The sequence below is a fragment of the Protopterus annectens genome, chromosome 6.part1, assembly GCF_019279795.1.
Source record: "Protopterus annectens isolate FY-2018-M chromosome 6.part1, PAN1.0, whole genome shotgun sequence".
Taxonomy (NCBI): domain Eukaryota; kingdom Metazoa; phylum Chordata; order Ceratodontiformes; family Protopteridae; genus Protopterus; species Protopterus annectens.
The window spans coordinates 480,034,533-480,056,174 of NC_056738.1; the positions used below are offsets into that span (position 1 = coordinate 480,034,533).

The 21,642-nt window shown below is 37.8% G+C and overlaps 1 protein-coding gene across 1 annotated transcript in view; it reads right to left on the reverse strand.

Moving 5' to 3' along the window:
• LOC122805642 (hypoxia-inducible factor 1-alpha-like) overlaps window positions 1–19,846 on the reverse strand; it is a 515,864-nt gene extending 496,018 nt beyond the window's left edge. The window contains exon 1 of the mRNA XM_044075934.1: window positions 19,532–19,846. Within this exon, the coding sequence (XP_043931869.1) occupies window positions 19,532–19,557 (26 nt within the window). The 5' untranslated portion in view covers window positions 19,558–19,846. The remainder of the gene's footprint in view (window positions 1–19,531) is intronic.
• Between the last annotated feature and the right edge of the window lie 1,796 nt (window positions 19,847–21,642).

Consider the following 21,642-nt stretch of genomic DNA (forward strand, 5'->3'; position numbering starts at 1 on the left):
CACAAAAGAAAAGGGTAATCTATCTATAGTTGAAGTTTTCTGGGTACTGCATTTCAGTGGAGTGGTTATGAGGTCTAAATAATATAGGATACCATGTTCACATTGAGCTGCACAAATGTTTATATCTCAGTTACACTACTTCTAGGGTGATGTGCATGTTACAGTTGTGAGCTGTTTATTAAACCTATTCAGTGCAGTTAAGATTTGCTTTATTTTAATTTATTTAATTTATGACTTTATTTATATAATATGTTTATTTACTATATCACGTTAACCAGGTCAGTCTTACCCAATAGTTCCTTTTACAAGGTATGCATAAGGAGAAAATAATTTCCTTTCTTAGTAACCTAGGAATGTATAGGAAGTGTAGGCATACTCCTATGAACCTATTGATTTCATATTGTATTGTGCATAATGCCTATTTCCATTAGTACCTATGTTTAAATATTTACATATGTTAAGAATTATATTCCTGTAAATCTTGTCATTTTGTTTTTGCAAAAAAGTTAATTGCTTCATTCTTGTAAAATTACAGTTCTATTGCATTTTTACTTTGGAGCTTTTCTGCTTGGGTCTCCATTGAAAACTGGCTGTTTAGCCCAGATGGAAAATATGGGATAAACAGACAAAACATACTTTTCAGAACAGAAAAGAAATTCAGTCTAGTTCATAATATATAATCACAAATGGAATCAATAATATGTTAGAAAACATTAATTTATTACACAAATAGTAAGCGAATAAACACATTACCGAACTCCATAATGTTTTAAAAGCTTGTTAAAGTACATTTTTTAGTAAACTATGTGGTAAAAACATGTTTTTGACATAGCTTATGGCTTCCTGTCACAGACTTAAATGAGCCTTGATGCTAAGATCTCTGTGAAACATTATGACTTTAGTCACGGACTCCAGAAACCAATCAGTTGCTATAAAGTGTAAGGAAAGAGAGGTCTCATTATGAAGTACGTGGGTTTAGCCCTACTGCATATCCAGAGTAACAAACACTGTTAATTTGCTAGAAGCTGAGACAATAGAGCAAATCAGATTTGGAATTTAGAGTCCAGAAGATGTCAGTACTAGTAGGTATATGCCAGGTAGGATCTATTTAATACATTTTTTCACTTAAGAGTAGGGAAGCAAATTCATCTGATTTGATGACTCTGTGAAGACTACCAGTCAAGCTAGCCTTGAAAAGGCTGAAACTGTGAAGGGAAAGTCTAAAATATATGTAAGGTATGACTGCAACTAAGAAAAAGTTTGTGGAAATGAAAATGTCACATACATGCCAAAGTTAGTCACAGAATTGGTAAGTACAAGTTATTTCAGGGGTATGTAGCAGGTATACAACCTGAAGATACAAGTCAAATAGTAAGGGAGAAAAACATCTTTGGGCATTATCTTTTCTGAAGAAGAGAATGCATTTTATTGGCTAGTGACTTTGTTGATATTTCATATGTGAATACTTTTCTGTTCTGACTTGTTTTCTGGCTCCACTCAATAGAATGATATACAAACAAGTGTGAAGTTTCAGAGGGTGAAGAATCCTTTCTCGAAGTGAAACAATGAAAGAGGGTTAGGAAGCCCCCTCAACATGTATCGTTATGGTTAATGAGTCATTTGCAGTTAACCCATGTGCACTACTGAAGTTAATCCTTCGTCAAATGAACAATGATTATTTATTTATTATTTTATTTTACATTTATTAACCGGGAAAGTCCAACTGAACACAAGTCCTTTTTCAGTGGAGGGCCGGGCAGAAAAGCTCCACATAAAAAAGCTAATACAACACAGGTACAATTAAAATATAACAAACACAGTAGAACACAGTTAAATATACAATGTGAGACATGGCATAATTAAACATAGTACTAGATATCATTTGTGTTTATATGTACAATTAGTAAGATTGAATCCAATATAGTATCAGCATTAAGAACAAGTAGGTTAGTCAGGAGCCATATGTGGACATATCCAGTTTTTGGATAGGTACGTTTTTAGTAAAAGTTTAAATTGAGGTGAGGTTGTGGTGGATATTATACTGGGAGGTAATGTAGTCCGAATTTTAGCTATACAGTTGGAGAAGAGGGATTCCCCAGCCTGATTATTGGCAGTGGAGACTTTTATCAGGGATTTATTATTGGATCATAAAGTTCTGGTACTGGAGTATGGTTGTAGTAGATTTTGCAAGGCAGGTGTCTTTTCTTTCTGATGGAGTAATTTGTGGGCCATGGTTAGTTAGGTGTAAAGTAGGAGTTGGGGAAACACAAGCCAGTTGAGCTGCCTGAGGGCTCTACAGTGATGAGACTTGGAGTTTGAGTTGGTTGCAAATCTAGCGATTTTATTATAACATGTTTCAAGTTTTGCAAGGTCAGATTTCCTAAGGTTGGTGAGAACTGGTGATGCATACAGTAGAGTAGAGATCAAGTGTGTTTGAGCTATTCTGGCTTTTGTGTTGTTTTTGAGGTAAAGTTTATTCCTATACAGTACCTATTTTTGTGGACTTTTTTTATGGTTTGAGATATGTGGAAATCAAATCTCATATTATTATCTATTTCAACTCCTAACAGCTTAGTATGGACAGTGGGAGAGATTCTGGTTTTGTTGACAGATTCAATAGTGAATGAAAAGTGGGCTGTTGTAGTTTTGGTTGGATGAAATAGTGTAAGTTTCATTTTGTTGGGGTTCAGGATGAGGTGGGAGTTTGTTAGCCAGGTTTCAATTGCAAGAAAGGAGTTTTGGGTGAACACTTGTAATTCTTGGGTAGTAGGGGCAGCACAAATTACTGTGGAGTTGTCAGCGTAGTGAATTAGGGATGCTTGTGGGACTGAGGTGTGGAGGTTATTGGTGAATAATGAGAAAAGGAGGGGACCTAGTATGTAGCCCTGGGGGACACCTATGGTGGTAGGTCAAAGGGGTGATAGATCTCCTTGCAATTATACTGCTTGCTGGCGTCCAGTCAAATAGTCTTGGAATGAGTCAAGTGCAGAGTGAGAAAAATTTAGTGAAGAAAGGATGGTTAGGAGTTTGCTGTGGGAGACCATATTGAAGGCTTTCGATAGGTCTAAGAAAATAGAGGATACATATTTGTGATTATTTCTTTGTTGGTTTATTGTGCTGGTAAAAGTTAACAGGGCAGTAGTTGTACTGTGGTATTGACGGAAACCATGTTGTGACTGAGTTAATAGGTTATTTGTTTGCAGGTAGTGCATAAGCTGTGTATGGACAATTCTCTCTAATATTTTAGACAGTGGGGATAAGATAGCAATAGGTCGGTAGTTAGCTAGGTCAGTACAATTGCTTCCTTTATGAAGTGGAATTATGTGGGAAATCTTCCATAAGGTTGGAATTTGGTGTTCAACTATGGATCTGGTTATAAGTATTGAAACTGGGTATGCTATTGCTTCGGTTGCTATTTTTAGATATTGGGGTGATAAATTGTCTGCAGCTAGAGTGGGCTTCAGTTTACTAAGCATTTTTTTATTGTTTTAGTTGATACTGGCTGAATGGAAAAGGTGGTTTCAGCTTTATTGGGACATGGATTGAGTAGGCTTGGGGAGGGTGGTTGCTTTGTACATAGGGCTGCTATGGATTCCATAAAGTATTGATTGAATGGGGTAGCTATGTTATCTGTATTATTTGAGGGGAGTGGGTTGTGGAGTAGTTGTTTTACCTGGTTGGAGTACATTTTTTATTGCTGACCAGAATTTTTGAGGGTTCTTTTGGTATTTAGTTTGGATATCTGTATAGTATTTTATTTTATCTTGCCTAATTTGTTTCTTAGCTTTGTTTCTGAGCTCTTGGTATTTTTTGTTTGGCTGTATTGGATTTAATTTTGTACTATTGATTCCATGCTTTATCTCTTGCAACTATTAGAGACCTTGTTTTTTTTTTTAGCCATGGGGCATAATTAGATTTTACACACATGGTTCTGGTAGGAGTGTGAATGTTGAGAATAGAGAGGAAGGTTTTGTTGAAATGATGGATAGCATCTTCCAGGGGAAGATGTTTCAGTGGCAGCCAGTTGGAGTGGACTAGGGAGCTGATGAAGTTTTTGGTGTTAAATTGTTTTGTGCTTATTTGTTTGTAAGTTATTTGTTTCTTTGAGTTGGCTCATTTTCTGATTATGTAGGTTGGGAAATGATCACTCAGGCAGTCTGGGAGACAGCCAGAGCAGATGATGTGCAGTGGTTGGTTAGTTAATATCCATTTTAGAACAGATTGTTTATTGGATGTTTTACTGATCCTAGTAGGGGTTGTATGATTTTACTCCAGTGCGATGTGTTAAGTATACCTTTAATTTAAAGGGTGGGGGGGGGTATGGTGTTCTGAGTCATACGTGCAGGGCTCGTGTGAAAGCCAGGCCATGCATGACTATATTAAAAGGTAACTGCTCATGTGCATAGTGTCTAGTAAATTTTTCATAGCTTCCTATTGAAATATTGACGCTCATAATGTTAAGTGCTGACAAGCCAAATAAAAACGACTGAAAACCCTGGAAAAGAGTAAATCTTGAAGATTTTTCTTCTCCTCCCTACACCCCCCCCACCTCCTAAACTTATATATACCAACTCTGAGATCTCCATAACACGGAAAAAATGGAATATTCCAGGAAATAGCCATCTCATGCTTAGTATATGTAAATCTTTTTTTTTTTACTATTCACTTTTCATGTTTTGGAACTCATTCTAGTGGGTACTGACATTTCAAATGGTTACGTGATTTCACCCTGAATGTTTGTCCTTCATTCATGTCACTTCAGAGTACACAACATTAACAATTCTTTGATGCTTTGATGAGCCATATCATAGTCATAGCTTGATTACATGCAATTACTTGTAACCAACATGTAATCAAAGGTGATTTACCCCTGATGTATACAATTAATATCTCTTTTTCTTTCACTTACAACTGAAGTGGAAAATAATATGTAGTTCCTTTTGCATATGAAGTAAAGGTAATAAGACATCTAGATACAGGAGGATCAATTCTTGTAAATATTTTTTCTTTCCACGTGATTAAGAGCTATGTAACACTGTAGCAGAAATGGATATTTATACATTCCCTCTTACTTCTAGTTATATAGAATATTGTATCTGCATTACCTCATGAGTATAGAGTAATATGTCATCATCTTAGCCAGCTTCCAGTATGTATTGTGATATGGAATGCAAAACACATAATTAACTTCCTTCTGTTCCTGCGTCAGTATGGAGAGACCAGTAGGACTATGGGCATGTCAGGTCAACAATCTGATAATACAAAACAAAACATAACCACAGGTGTACATGGTGGTAACCCCAGTTACTTGTTCTAAAAGAGTGAGAAAATCCTTTTATCTCGTGGCAGTGCTGTGCTTCACTGACTTCAGTTATGAGCATCACTTCATTGTTTAACCATAGAAAACAATCCAAATCCATGACTGCTCATAACAGCCTCTGAATATGTGATTAAGTGTTTATGTAGTCCAGAGGGTTCAGCATTCGCCTCTTATTTCTAATTTATTGCGTGGTTGATGAAAAAGTATCATATCATGTGAACGTGTCACACTGCCTTTTTAATTTTTGTGGCCAAGTTTTTTCATTAAATTAGAGGAAGATATGTATAAATCACCTTTTGAAGTTGTATGTAACTCTTTTACAGCCCTCACAACCTGTCATATATTTCCCATGGAAACTTAGACTACATACTGGACATGGTGCAGACTCTGCATACAATTTTCATTGGAAAAACTAGAGGGAAGTTACTGCAGAATTCACGCCAAACCAGCATCTTTAATAATTTGTGCATTTTTTGAATAAAATGGTATTCTATGTGTTATGATGAACATCTCATATTACAGTGTGTATTTTGTTTGTGCCATTTATATCATGTCTAAAAGGTTGTGAAAACAATGCCTTGACTAACAGGCATACAGCAAATAAAAATATGTTTTGTTATGGGAGTAGTTAATTTCTTTAATCTCCATCACCATCTCGTATGAACAACACTGGAGTTGTACCATCCAAGTACACAATGGGATGAGCGCTCACAGAATGCTTGAGTGAGATATGCACAGCCAAGCTTTGATATGGTCATCAGTGAAGTGAGGAGGCAGAAAGTTTGGTGTTCTGCCATATTCTTTTGGAGGTCAGTTTTGATAAATTAAGCTAATGACTGCTAGTCTAGCAAAAAAATTTATAGCCTAATGAAGTCTACAGTTTAATAAGAACAAGGGATAAGGGTCAATAGAATGGCCACAGGGAAAAAGTTTACAAAAACATGCAGTACATGAGGAAGATCTATTTCTAAAGTCTGGTAAAGAAATGCTGAAACCATATAACAGAACAAAGTCCAGTCTCAAAGACAAAAGACTGCTGGAAAAAGAAACAGGAGCCCCAACACCATGTTAGATGTTATAAAAGCAAAAAAAAAGTTAATTAAATTGAATGTTGAGATTCCAGAGGCATGCAGATCTGGCATCAAGCAAAATGACGGAGTCAGAGAAGAAGTTAAACAGCAAGCATATGGTGACTAGTAGTACTCAGAGATGTATCAACATGTACTAGAGATACAGAGAAATGTATCCCTACTCTAGAACGCAATTCTAGAGCAATTGCAGACAAATACTGCTGATCTGGAAAATATGGAAGTAAATAAGCAAAATATTTATAAACAGCATTTAGATATGGGAAACCTCAAGAAGAATACAACTGAATGAAATTAGAACTGAGACAGTCAAATGAGAAATATGGAGGGTTGTACTTTGAATACAACAAACTTCAAGAGAGTCTCAATAAAATGGAGAAAAAGCTCAATATATGATAAACTGATGCTTGATTGGAAAACATGAGAGAGGAGGAGGAGAAGTTTAAGGTTTCAAGGGATTCCAAGTCTCTGCCTATTTTTTTAACCTGATAACATCTGATCACTGCCTCCAAGGTGTTGCAAGATGGCTACCCTGCATGTGTCATAAACTGAACCACCACAGGACCTTTGATTTGACCACCTTGGTACAAGCTGTGCTGCAGGACAATTTGGCTTTCAAGGAATCAATCCCCAAATAGGCCAGCCATCTACAAAATATTACCCTCATTCTCAGTGCACAGCAACAAGAACTGGGACTGTAGCGAAACTTAGTAGTGAATCGCACTGTGCAGATCTCTGATCCTTACTCAAAGGTCTACCTATTGGAGCTTAAATAAGCTAACTCAAGAACAAAAGGCGTCACAACAACTTTTGGATTATAGATCTCCTTGAAGGCAAAGAAGGGCCTAATCCAGTGGAGTTTGCAATATGAGAATTCTGCAGAGTCCTAAAGTTGGCTCATCCACTGGTGATTGAGCTGGTGCACAGATTTATTGGCTATATTGACAAGGAGTTGATCTTAAAAAAATGACAAGAGTTGGGAAGTGCTTTGACTTAGTTGGGGTGCTAATCCTTATTGCTCTGGATCACAGTAATGCACTCTTCAATAAATAGAAATCCATGGTGTCTTTTTTGAAGAAGTTAAGACATATGGCTTTTCAGTGTCCACACTTTCAGTGAATCGATACGGTCAACAGATATCCTTTGACAATCCAGATGAAGTTGTTAACTTCCTGGACATCCTCACATTGAAGATAGTGTTTAATGCTAATCAGGGGGATTTATATGAAATACATGTAATGAAAACAAGAGAAAAGATGACCAGTGTCTCTTGATATCACCCATCAAAACACCAGCAGTGAAAAAGATGAGAGCTGCACCATGTTCAAAGCCGTAGACATGCCTACATCTACAAAGAAGCAGTCCAGCCACATAGCAACCCACAAATCCACAATAGGTTTGCTACTTTACAGTCTCCACAAGACCAAGCCAATGAAACTTGCCAGTTCATCACACCAGCACCCTCAGTCAAAGAATTGCAGGACCTGGCAAGATCAACACCAGCTGTTCACTTGAACAGGAGGGAGAAGTCTCCAAAGGATATTAGGCCAGCCTGATTCAGTAAGTAGTAGTCTTTCTCCTTTACTTAGCAATGTTATGGAGGGGTACAGAGGAGGATGGATCTTTGGGGGGAAGGGGCTCTCACTGATGGGTAGGGGAGTGCACTTTTCTCCCTGAATCTTTCTGGGTCTTTGCCTAAGTAATTAGTAGTTGACTAGCACACATGTTCTTTTGTTTCATCTTTTTGTAAATTTTTTGTACATTTTTTTAACTTACTAGTTTTGAAGCACTTAATGTACTCATTCTAGATGCATAAACTTTCCACCACTATTATACACAGTGAAAGGTGAGACACAGACAGGTAGACATGTAAATTGGCTTAATTCTGTGGCTGCATCTGTAACGCGTACAGTTCTGTCAAGGAATATTAGTGGCTGTCTTGTGGTACAAGATCAATACCAGCTTTTCTCTTTTCTCTCTTCATACAGTATGACCCACATGTGATTTTCCTTCAGGAAACTAAGTTAAAGGGATATACATTTAGGAGAATATATTAGAAATGGAAGGGCTGGGGAGAAGCAGGCTGTACCTAGTCAGCTAAGAGGGACATTTTTATACTTATTCAACACCGGTTATTGATTTCTAAATTAAAAGGCAACAAGGGCAGGTGGTTAGTGCTTAAGGTGAGTACAGGTAAAAGACTGTCACTACTAGCTAACTTTTATGGCCCAAACACAGCCTCTACAGAGTCCTTTTATTCATTTATTAAGGTTATTGATAGATTATATTGAGGCTGTGCTGCAACCCTATTTGGGACAAAGTTCCAAAGGGTAAAGTCAGGCTTCCACATCTAACTCAAGCAGTTACCAATTTCCTAAAGGATTTAACCCTCATAGATATTTTAACCTCACTGCATCCTGATGCACTTATTAATACCTATCTTGCACCAAGTTCAGGGTTGGCCAGTAGACTAGACTAGATTTATTTATTATTTATTTATTTTACATTTGTTTACCGGGATAGTCCAACTGGATACATGTCCATTTTCAGCGGAGGCCCGGGGGAGAAAAGCTCCACAAAGACAAACTTACATAGATTACACAGAAGTTAGCAAACAATAATAAAAACAAAGTGATTATATACAATGGGTTAGTAGTGATTCCCTAGTAGGGACTCATAATTGTCATGGACAGAAAATTAAAAGTAAGAGACATCATACTGGAAGCACAGCTTGGTGATGTAGTTACAGTTATGATAATTGCAGAATATGCATTTAGTTTATAACTTAATCAGGGTTGGTACATGGGCATAGCCAATTCACTTTGAGATACTGTTTGAGGTTTTTTTTGAAGGGACTTTTGGAGGATTGTAGGGTTATATAGTTTGGCAACAAATTCCAGGTTTTGCCAATGAAGTTGGCAAACAGGAATTCACCAGCAGAGTTATTAGCTTTGTGGGTTTGGACCAGTAGTTTATCGGCTGACCATAGGGATCTTAGATTGCTATATGGCTTGATAATATTTTTAAGTGAGGGAGTATCCTCAGGGTAGTACAACAGTTTGTGCACTATCAAGAGTTGATTGAATTGAATTAAGCTGGGCAGTTCTCGCCAATCTAGTTGGTTAAGGTTCTGGCAGTGGTGGGTTCTATAGGTGGAGCCAGTAGCGAATCTGGCAATATGACTGTACCTATGGGACAGCTTACCTAGTTCAGATTTGTTGAGGTTAGGGAGTACAGGCGAGGCATATAAGATTTTCACAAATGCAGTCAGTTTCACAAAAGTACTCTGTTGTGAACACCTCTCCATATCACTTTCAGACCACAGTCTTGTTATAGTGCTCATGCACGGCCTTGGGCACACCTCTGCATATCACTTTCAGACCACAGTCTGGTTATAGTGCTCATGCACGGCCTTGGGAACACCTCTCCATATCACTTTCAGACCACAGTCTGGTTCTACTGCTAATGCACGACCTTGGGGACCTTATTGCTTGGTGCCACTGGAAACTTGATCCCCTGTCATCGAGAGAACAGGAAACTTGGGAAGTAATACAATCTTTTCTCAGGAGTTATGTTACTGATGATACTACTTTAAGAATGTACCTAAATCAGCACTGGGAGAATTTGAAATTATTTATTCGCAAAACTACTAAACAGGTGCATAGGCAAAGGACAAACCAAAAAAGCAGGGCGCTAAACAAACTTGAACAGCCACTAGAAATGATGGAGGAGGAGGCATATAATTGGCAGGGGGGGTTGTCCTAATGTTATTCTAAGAAAATAAATATTTGCTACCAGTTTCTCACCAAAAGAATACAAGAAAGAAAAGAGGGAGTGTCATAGTCTAGCTCTGAGTGAAGAGGCAGGCACAGTGCAGCTAAATATTTGTAAAATGAATGACATTATGGCTAAATAATATAGCTCTGCATACACAACTAAGTCACAAGCAGACAAAGAACAGAGACAACATTTTCTGAATAAGTTCCTTCTTCCCCAGATCTCCCATGAGGATGGGATTATCTTGAATGGTTCCATTACCAAGGATGAAGTCTGCTCTGCCAATAAACAGCTTTCCATCAGCAAGACCCCGGGACCTGGTGTGTTCTGGTGATTTTTATGTCAGCATCCCAGAAATTTTATCCAAGGAGCTGTTGGATGTATTTTATTTTGCTGAAATAATGATCGCCTTTCCTAATTCCTGTCATTAACTTCCATTGTTTTCATACACAAACCAGGCCGGGACTTGCAATCCCCAAAAGGATATCACCCTATATCCCTACTGCAAACATAAGTCAAGATATATGCAACATTTCTCACCTCCAGGGCAGAAAAGATAATTCCAAAATCTTGTCATACCTCACAGCAAGGGTTCATTAAGGGTTGATCATGGGGAAAGGTCCGTTTATGGATCAATCTCCCTTGGTACAGCAAAATGCAGGATGCACCTATAAGAGGGTATTTTTAAAATTTTAGAAAGGCCTTTGATTCTTCGGAGTGGGACTTTCTTTAGGATGCCATGAAGACTTTTGGGTTCCAGAGATGCAGACTTCTTTATAGTAAACCCATAGTTCAGGTTGTTACTAATGGCATCTCATCCTTACCCTTTGCACTATATAGAGGAATCCACCAGGACTATCCTCTCTCTCTATGCTGTTTGTTGTGGCTATTGAAACTCTGGCCACTTTTCTGTGGCAAAATCATGCGCAAGACAGAATAAAAATAATTACTAGTTATTGCTACATCTCTGCACAGTTTTCAGATTATGGAGCCATGTGGATTACAAACCCAGTATCAAGTATTTTATTTAATGGTTGGCCACATCTCTGGACTGACTCTGAATTTACTCAAATGCTCCTTCTTAACCCTTTAACTGAAGTGCAGTCATGTTAAACACAGAATTAAAAATCAAAACATCATAGTTGGACAGACCTTCACATACATGGGAATTCATCTTTCTTTCAAAATCTTGGATATTCCAACTTTGAATCTTAGTCTACAGCTGCAGTCTGCAAGGTGCACAGTGCCTGCATGGGGAAAGCTATACTTTCCTTTACTAGCTATAATTAAGCCTGTTAAGATGTTTCTTCTCCCTAAATGTCTCTTCTTCAAGAGACACATTCCCTTTCTGGACAAAATTTCAGAAATTGTATGTATCCTTCATCCGAGACAATAAGCCCCCTTCATGTTGCAAGGAAAAAGTTATTGGGTCCTATAGATAAACAGGGTCTGAAGGGCAGAACTGTCTGGAACTATAAAATAAGCTTTTGAGGGAATATATCACCTAGAGAGAGAACAGCCCAGTATAAAAAAGCCCATATAATTCATTAAACTGATTAGGATGGGAACAATGAAAGCAGCTGCATGTTAGTATTGTAACAGGTGAAATAAAATGATAGTAAATAATTGAGCAACTGAAGAACTCATAGCTGGAGACCCAAAAACTAGTTAAGTTAACTATAAGGATATTTATCCCATTCAAATAAGGTTTTAACCACAAGAATATTTAGGAGAAGTAGCCCATGGGGGCATAAATGTAGAGAAAGGAATTTAGAAAGACCACTTCTTTGGATTGTCTTCCTCTCCACATAAATCAAAATGCTTCCCTTACTCTATTCAAATTTAATCTGGACAAATGGATGGGAACCCACAAATTCACCCCTGCTTTATTTAGTTCCCTTATTCCTTCTGGATAGGAGAAACGTAAATGTTCTACCTGGCTCTGGGTTATTTTTACTTAAATTATAAGAACTAAAAGGTTCATGGGAATGCAGGGCTTGGCTTTTAACAATACTCACAAAGTACCTATGATACTATGATAACAAACACACAAATATTAATGCAGTGGGAATCTAAACCTATGACTGAATTTCTGACTGAAATGTGATGGAATTTGTTTTATAGAATTGTACTATTATAAATAAAAACAAAGTTTATTAATGTGTAAACAGAAGAACGCCTCTTAATATTACTTGCAAGATGATGCCAAACCCAACATTTTCTCCCAGTATTTAGACCTACTGTGTATTTAGATTCCCTGATTCATTGTCTGCTGTGTGACCCTTTATCTAGTCAAGCAATGAAGAAGAATATATACTTTTATAATTCATTTTGCAATCAGAAAAAAATACCAAAATTGTTTCACGAAAGGTAATAAAGCAACATTAGTGGGAGCAGATGACTTGCTTTTACCAATGTGTATGCCAATTAATCAGCAGTTACACAGCTGGGGAATACCTATCTGAAAAACTTCACTCAATCAGTTCACCCACCCAGTAGCAAATAAATTCAACGGTTATTTAAAAAGTTAAATGAAAAAAAAAGTAATAGTACATCCAAAGCATTGTCCACAGGACATTTATTATTCCTTTTCTTGAATCGCAGCACAGCCTAAAACATCAGTCACATTTCCCTGACAGCAGTATACCCCTTCCCATTTGGTTGTGTTTTTTTTGTTTTTTTGTTTTTATTTACATAAGGGCTTGTTACTGTACCAGCACTGAATTCTTTTTTTATCTTTTGATATTAGCTTCTTCTTATCTTTTTAGATATTGATCTTATTCTATGTCATGTAATGTAATGCAAATTATATTGTATTTTTCTGATTTGTATAATAGTTGTGTGAGGTTTTTATATGTATATATATATATATATATATATATATATATATATATATATATGTATAGGATCCATACAGATGCTCGACTGCATCTTTTACCGAATCTCAAATTGGTGAGCCTACTTGCGCAAAAGTGCTCTTCACTGAAGCAGCACTTTTGCGTAAGTGTGCTTGTTGTTCCAGCCGTACTACGGTGCGGTAAGGGAAAATTCACTTTTCCCCACTGTAGTGCGATCTCAGGGTGAGAATATTAAAGTAGAGGGTGTGTGGGGAGCACAACCCCAAACATCAGGGAGTGTAGGGGGGCTTGCCCCCCTGCATTCAAGTAGATTTTGTGTTTTTTGTTTAACATACTTTAACGAAAGCGCTTTTGTTAAAGTGTGTTCGGAGGTTTTGTATTCAGACTTTTGATCTTTCGATCAAAAGTCCTAGATATATATGAGTCTACTTCTATATCCCGTAATTTCAGAATCCCGAAGATGAAAATACTAAAACAAGAATTACAAAACTTAAAATGCTGAACCACATACGTTTTCCCAGGGCAAGTAAACACTTTCCCAACATGAGGAATTATGTCCTTTCTCCACTGTAGTGCAATCCTGGGGTTAGTATACATATAGTTAAGGGGGGTTTGGTGGGCACAGCTCTCCACATCGGGGGGGTGGAGAATAGATAGTGCGGTGTGTTTTACTGTTGTGTTGGGCAAGTGTTACTTGCCCTGGGAAATTTTATGCAGTTTGGCATTTTAAGTTTCGTGATTTTCATCACTGCATTTTCATCTTCAGGATTCTGAAATTATGGGATTTAGAAGTAGACTCATATATATATATATATATATATATATATATATATATATATATATATATACACATATGGGTCTACTTTGTTTCGTTGAATCTCATTTCACTGAATTTCATTTCAACCCGACCACATTGCTGAAAACACAAATTACTGAAAACTCATTTCACTGAATTGAAATTAGTAAATATGGCACTGTGTAGAGTACTGTAAGGCATGTAAAAGGTATATGCCTTTTTCCCCACTGTAGTGCAATCCTGGAGTTAGTATATATAGTTGGGGGAGGGCGTGGGGGCACAGCCCCCCACATTGGAGAGGTGTAGGGGGTGTAGCCCCCACCTTGTTTGTTTTATATTGTATTTTACCAAAAACTTCAAAACAATACATTTTAAACAATAGACTTTCATAGGTGTAACACCAATGACTAATTCTGTCCGTAAGACAATATGTACTCAAACTACACCCCATACCATCCCTAACTATATTTACTAACTACAGGATTGCACTACAGTGGTGAAAAGGACATATACCTTTTACTTGCCTCATAGTACTCTACACAGTGCCATATATACTAAGTTCAGTTCAGTGAAATGAGATTCAGTGAAATGAGTTTTCAGTAATTTGAGTTTTCAGCAAAGTGGTTGGGGTAAAATGAAATTCAGTGAAATGAGATTCAACAAAACAAAGTAGACCCATATACACGTGTGTGTGTGTGTGTGTGTGTGTGTGTGTGTGTGTGTGTGTGTGTGTGTGTGTGTGTATGTATGTATATATATATATATATATATATATATATATATATATATATATATATACGTATATGTATGTGTAATGTAATGAAGTTTACTGAATAAAGAAACAATGTGAAAGAAAAATAATTTTACACACACACACACACACACACACACACACACACACACACACGCATAGTGATGAGTGTCAGAGCTGTCTTATGTAGTAGTAGTGTTATGGAAAGAGACTTTATTTAAGATGCATGTGCTATGGTTAGCACGTATTACTAAGATGGAGCAGGACGCATATTAAATTAAAAAATCCCTTCCTATAACAATGCTGCTATTTAGACAAATTTGAGCTGAATATGGTTGGATTTTGGGCAATGCATCAGAAAAGGAAATGTGTTTCTTCTTTCCAATGTACTTAGCGTTGATGTGTTTAAGGTTAGATGTAATACATGTTCAACATGTTTTGTATGTTGACCAAGTAAGATGTCAACCAATCATTACTTACACACACACACACACACACACACACACACACACACACACACACACACATGCACACATACTGTACATGAGTCATGTCATTGCAATGAATACCCACCAGTCCAGCAAATACTGAAGAAATGAAACAAAACTACCAAAACCACTTTAGTCAATAGAACAGTACAGTTTCACAAAATATAGCAGAAAAACTGGAGAGGCAATGTTTTGAAGGAGGGAAAGACCATTGTACACCTCACCCCGTATTTAAATGTGCAAAATCTATGGTAGCACAGCTGAAGAGAAAGGGTCAACACTTTGTCCCACTCCCTTGGTACTTGCTGCGCTCCTATAAATTATTAAATTACAACCCCAAGACAAATCTCTTCATGGTACAAGTACATTCCACTGTCAAATAAATGTCAATTTCCATATAAACCATTAAGCATAAAGAGTTTGTTTAAACTGTCATTTTATTTAATTGACACTGCAAAAAATGTCTTGTTAAATGTGTCCTTGATCAAATACATGCTCCTCTTTATATGTATAAATAATGCATTTGTATAGTATAACTGTAAATGTATGTATTATATACAAAAAAGTAATAATTAAAGGTTGTAGAAGGTGGTAAGCAAATAATTACATGTCATTATTATCTTTGTTACCACCTGTAAGCTTTACTTGAAATTGCATCTGTCGCTGTAAGCATTGTGAAAAAGCTGCACCTAAACCCCTCTTAGGTGAAATCAGGCTAAAAAATTTCACCAAAGCTAATTATACCCTTCTAAGAGATGGCAGAAATCATTTCAAACTCATGTTCCACAGATGGCATTGACAGCTATACTAAGGTATATACAAATGCCCTGTACAAACACTTACACAAATACATTGACCTAGCTGTATCTAATAGGATCAAAACAATCTCCTCAAGAAAAAACAAACCTTCCTGGTGGATATCTAACATTAGTAAGTTATACAGCAAGAGAAAAAAGTTGCTGTATAAGAATAAAGAAAGAGAGGTCCCAGCACTGGAAGAACACCCTCCTCTGATTGAACAAAGAAATAAGGCAAATAAGGCAATTTTTAAAATCCTCTAAGGGCAACTTCAAAAAAAAAAGGTAGCACCCATAGCTAAGGATAACCATAAGGCATTCTTCAGCTATATCTGTATCCTAAAAGGTAGAACCCAGACGTGCTGAATTAGCCTTGGATGGCATCACACACACACACACACACACACACACACACACACACACACACACACACACACACACACACACACACACACACACACACACACACACACACACACACACACACACACACACACACACACACACACACACACACACACACACACACACACACACACACCTGTGTAAATAGCCAACCTATTAGCTGAAAGGTTTGGTGAAAATTTCAACCCCCATTCCCTCCAAACATTCCACAAAGCATTTCCTGTACATCTTCCCCACCTTGCATCTCCAAAGATCAAGTTATTAATTTTCTCTCCAAGGCCAAAAACACAGTCTCTATGGAACAAGATGGCATCACAGGTTGCATTTTAAATGGTCTAAAACATGAATTAGGTACTGCCTTCAACCACAGCCTGAGTACTGGTTTTATCCCTGCTGAATGGAAAACAACAACGGTCATCCCCCTTCATAAAGGGGGTGCAGCAACATACCCTGAGAACTACCGACCCATAAGCTTAACCAGCCTTATCTGTAAGGTCATGGAACAAATCATCATGAACCTTATAAATAAGGATATAGGTGATCTCCGAACCTTTGACCCCGACACAGTTTGGTTTCGTCAAAGGTAGGTCATACCTGTTAAGCCTGGTGGACTTCTTCAAAAACATGATCAGAGCCATACATGAAGGCATATCTGTTCATACAGCCTACCTTGACTTAGCCAAGGTCTTCGACACAATCCCAGATTTGGGCATCATTGATAAACTCTCCCAGTTGAATATCAACCCTTATGTCATCAGGTGGGTTGTTAACTGACTCACCGACAGATCATACTCAGTCAAAGCTGGGGACTTTACCTCAACCAGCAGACCTGTCACCATTGGGGTTCCACTGAGGTCAGTGCTGGCCTCCCTATTGTTTGGAATATACTTCTCAGAAGTTCAGGTCAAAACAGAGGGGCTGTGTCTGACTAAATTTGCTGATGATTGCAGATTAGGTGCAATCATTGAAGCCCCAACCTATGTCAATATACCTCAAGAGGGACTTACACAAACCTGACTGGTGCCAAAACCATGGACTCAAGCTCAGTGCAAAAAAAATGCATTATCATCCCCTTCCATAAAAACGATATCCTGCAGACTATCATACAAATAATAATACCCTAAGTAACAACTTAGTGAGAGACTTGGAAATGCAAGTTGACTGTAGCCTAAACTTTGACCACCATGTGTCTACTGTGGTAAAGAAGGCATTCTACATTGCATACCTCATTAGCAAAGGCATTGCCTCAAGGGCAAAAGAACCTCATCAGGCCAATAATTGATTACAGTCCTTCCTTTGGTATGTACCTTAACAGGCACCTGCAGCAACTTGAGAGACCTCAGAGATTTCTAATCAAGAAAATTCAGGCTCTCCAGCACATGTCATACATTGACAGACGGAAGTCACTGTCACTGTACTCAGTAGGTTACAGACTACTTAGAGGAGACTTGTGCCTGGCCTACAAAACAATCTCAGATTCAAACTTAATGGAAATGCTGCACATCCACAAATCAAATGGGACAAGAGTCACCCACTGCAGGGACTGTAACCTGCCCTCCGACATAAATAGGACCTGCTGGAGAGACAGATATGTATCTCAGAGGTTGTCACTCTTCGGGAATAGGCTACCACTTCATATCAAACAGAGCCCCTCTATGATGCTGTTTAAGCATAGCCTGAATGACTGGATGGGAAACCATAAATTCCTGCCTGGGATTTCACCTAAGACCCTCCTAGATATGGACAGTTGTTGCTAATTGAGATCTCGAGTTTAGGCAAGATCCTTTATATTGGGTTTCTCTACACACACTGCTAGGCTTTTACAGACCTTCAGGTCAATAGCCCAGTAACCACCTATGAAAATATAACCAGGTAACAAAACCTTCCAAGTTCATTCAAATTCATGACATCGTAAATTAATTGTTATCCTCTTTACATGGGGCATTTTATCTGAGAATCTTCAGTTTCTTCTGCAGTACACCATATCCAAACCTCTCGACCTCTTAGCACAAGAAATCTGGACAAAACCTAAAATAAGGGGGGAAAAGGCCCAAAAATAGGGACACATTTTAAATATTGCTGTTATAAAAAAGTTACTAGAATAACAGTATTTGTGTCAGCATGCATTTTCTGAAAGATATGAAGTCTCAAACTCAAATGTCTGTCATTATTTAGTTACTTCAAACCTCAGTAACAGAGGAACAGACCAAAAATTATTATGTAACTGTCAGGACATTCTGCAAAAATCTGGACAGTTGAGAGGCATTGTTTTTCAATGCTGTTTGCATTAGGTGTATGCTGTTAACAGACCTGCTGAGGTCTGTATTACTTATGTGCCTGCAATTCCCAGTGTTTTACAAAGGGGATGTGCTAAATTCCCATAGAGCACACAATTTCCCTTTCTTCAGTCCTATAGGAAGTAAAGAATTCCTTGTTTGTTTAATGCTCTTAAGTTTTCATAATGTGCACTATTCCATAATTCAAAATGTAGCCTTTTGTCTGTTAATTCGTTTTTTGATGCACAGCATTTATTTCTGCATTACTTTGCCCCTTCTGTTCATAGAATAAGGATCTTATCTGAAGATAATTTATCAGAGGTATTTTCTAATTTTATGTTGTGATGCATGTAGCACTATTTTCCTGACCCCGGTGTAATAAACTGGACATGTCTGTTTAAAATGTTGAAGAACCTGTTTCAGTCCAACCTTGCACTTAGCTTAAAGAGCTGTCTGTGTTCTGCACAACTGCACAGGCAAGTTAGTACTGCTCACCAAGCAATGCAGGAACATCCATATCTCTGCATGAAAGTGCAAATAAGTAGCTTGCTGTACTGAATGAAACATAGTTTCTCAAGCAGTATGTTATTTCTTGCAAACTCTCAAAAGCATTCCATCCCTGTACAGTATATGGTGTTAGAGATAAACTTAGCTACTCTGTTTCATTGCTAAAGCCGTCCCTTAAAATGTTTTCCCTCACTTCAGAAGGTGACACAGAAAGATAACAGCTAACTTTGAAACAGACAAGTAAAAAAGTTTGAAAGACACTCAACCTAGTTATTCCAAGACCCCATTACCTTTAGTAATTCTATTTTCATTTTTCGTACTGTTTTATCTGCACCAATACAATTGCTTAATCTGTCAAGAAATCTGTTAACACTCCCTTCAATCCTCATTATTTTTATTAGCAGCAAGGAAACATCTTTATTTTAAGAACCAATACAACATAAATTAACAAATATTGTCTGTCCTTACCTCTTTTTTTCTTTTCTTTCAGTCATTTTTGTAATTCCTGTTGTTTCCCCGTCAAGTCGAACTCTCAGCAAGTTCTTGACCTTAGAGCCAAAGAGTGAAGCGGACTTCCCCTGTTGGATTAGTTTCCTACAAACTTTGTTTTCCAGTAGAGCTGGATTTCGAATACTGTTAAATCACTGAGTGCATACGGTGTATATCATACTAGGTTACAGAAAGGTGATAGAGGTAGGGTGCTGGATATTTTATTTGGTTACAGCAGCACTTGTTTTGACACAGACTCCTTCTGCAAGGGTCTAATGTGCTGAGTGTTGTGACATCTCATTAATCAAAAAGAACAGCAAAGTGCGTCTGACCCCACCCACTCAGGAAGGCAGTTCCTCCAGAGTTTTAGTATGACTCTTAAAAGTAGTTCCCCCTTCAGACACACACACACACACACACACACACACACACACACACACACACACACGTGCACACGTGCACACACACACACACACACACACACACACACACACACACACACACACACACACACATACACACACACACACACACGCACACATATACAGACACACACGCGTGCGCACACGCACACATACATACACACACACACACGTGTGCGCACACGCACACATACACACACACACAAACACACACACACGCACACATACACACACACACACACACACACACACACGCGCGCGCGCACACACACACACACACACACACACACAGCACAGCACATGCATATAAACAAGCACACTTTGTTTTACAGCATTCTTTTTATAGGTCTTGGGATCTAATTCCCTTAGAGTTATTTTCTTCTTTCATTTGGAAGTATTTCTTGTCATAGGTGTTCTTTATACTGACATTATCTTCTGTCGCTGAGCATTTCATACAGTATTCGGCTTTGTGTGTGTGTGTGTGTGTGTGTGTGTGTGTGTGTGTGTGTGTGTGTCTGTAAGGTGGAGTTCAAATTCAACAGTGTCAGTGACCTTGAACACTGAAATGATAAAACACACAACAATAAAAGTGAATTCTGACAGGAAAAAGATGCTCTTGACTGCAAGTTCTACAGTGTCTTGGTATGGTCTCCTTAGAATAATAGCCAGCAATGTATTTTAGAAGCAACTATGACAAAAATGTATTCGTACAGTAACATCAAGTTTGCAGCAGAGCAGAGTTATTTTAATTAAATATGATTGTTTTCTAATTTGTGTACAATGTCAGACTGCTAGGTCTTTACAGAGACAACTTGATTTTGGATGCATGCAATATCTCTAACAAAACATAGACTTTGGGGCATATAATGTTTTTTTGACCCATTTAGGTTTAACATTTACTCACTCTATTGGATTGATTGTGGATCTTACATAACCAACAGCTTACTTTTTTTCTTTTCCTAACCTTCACAAAAATTACATTATAGTTGTTTTATAAATTCTTTTGTTCTGTTTCATCCAACCACTTCTTCAATAAGTATGTTCCAATCATGCACCAACCTATCTTTGAAATATTTCTTTATGTGATACCCAGCCAGTGCCGAAGGTAAGTTGTCCTTTAAGCTAGCTGAACAAATGACCAAAAAATAAAAAACCTAATTTGCTCATTTGTAGGATATTAAAAAATTAACTATTGCAAGGAAATCCAAGATCCTTGCCATTTTAAAACTGTAGAAAGGAGATCCTTGCCTTGCCATAGTTCATAAAACATAGTGAACATCTTTGTAATTTAAACAGCCACATTTTTCTTAAAAACCTTTTCACTGAAGGCAGTGCTACTAAAATGAGAGACAGATCAAGAGCTGAACAGCACTTACACTAAAGTACCAATCATACTCCCTAGCTGTTTGTACCATTGCAGGCACTCCTGTTGTTCAGATCTCATCATGGCTCTAATCAAGCCCTGTTATATAATGAACAGTGTGAATGTCTAAGCAGGTAGCACCCTTATCTTTGATACCTGGAAGATCAGATGGCTCTTGGTTCTATTCTCACACCAAGTGCTTAGGTTATTTTTTCTAGTACTGACACCTAGGTGCCTGCTGTGTTCAAGTGTGCCATCCTTCAAATGACGTTAAACTGATGTCCCATTGTCCCATCTGCCTGAGA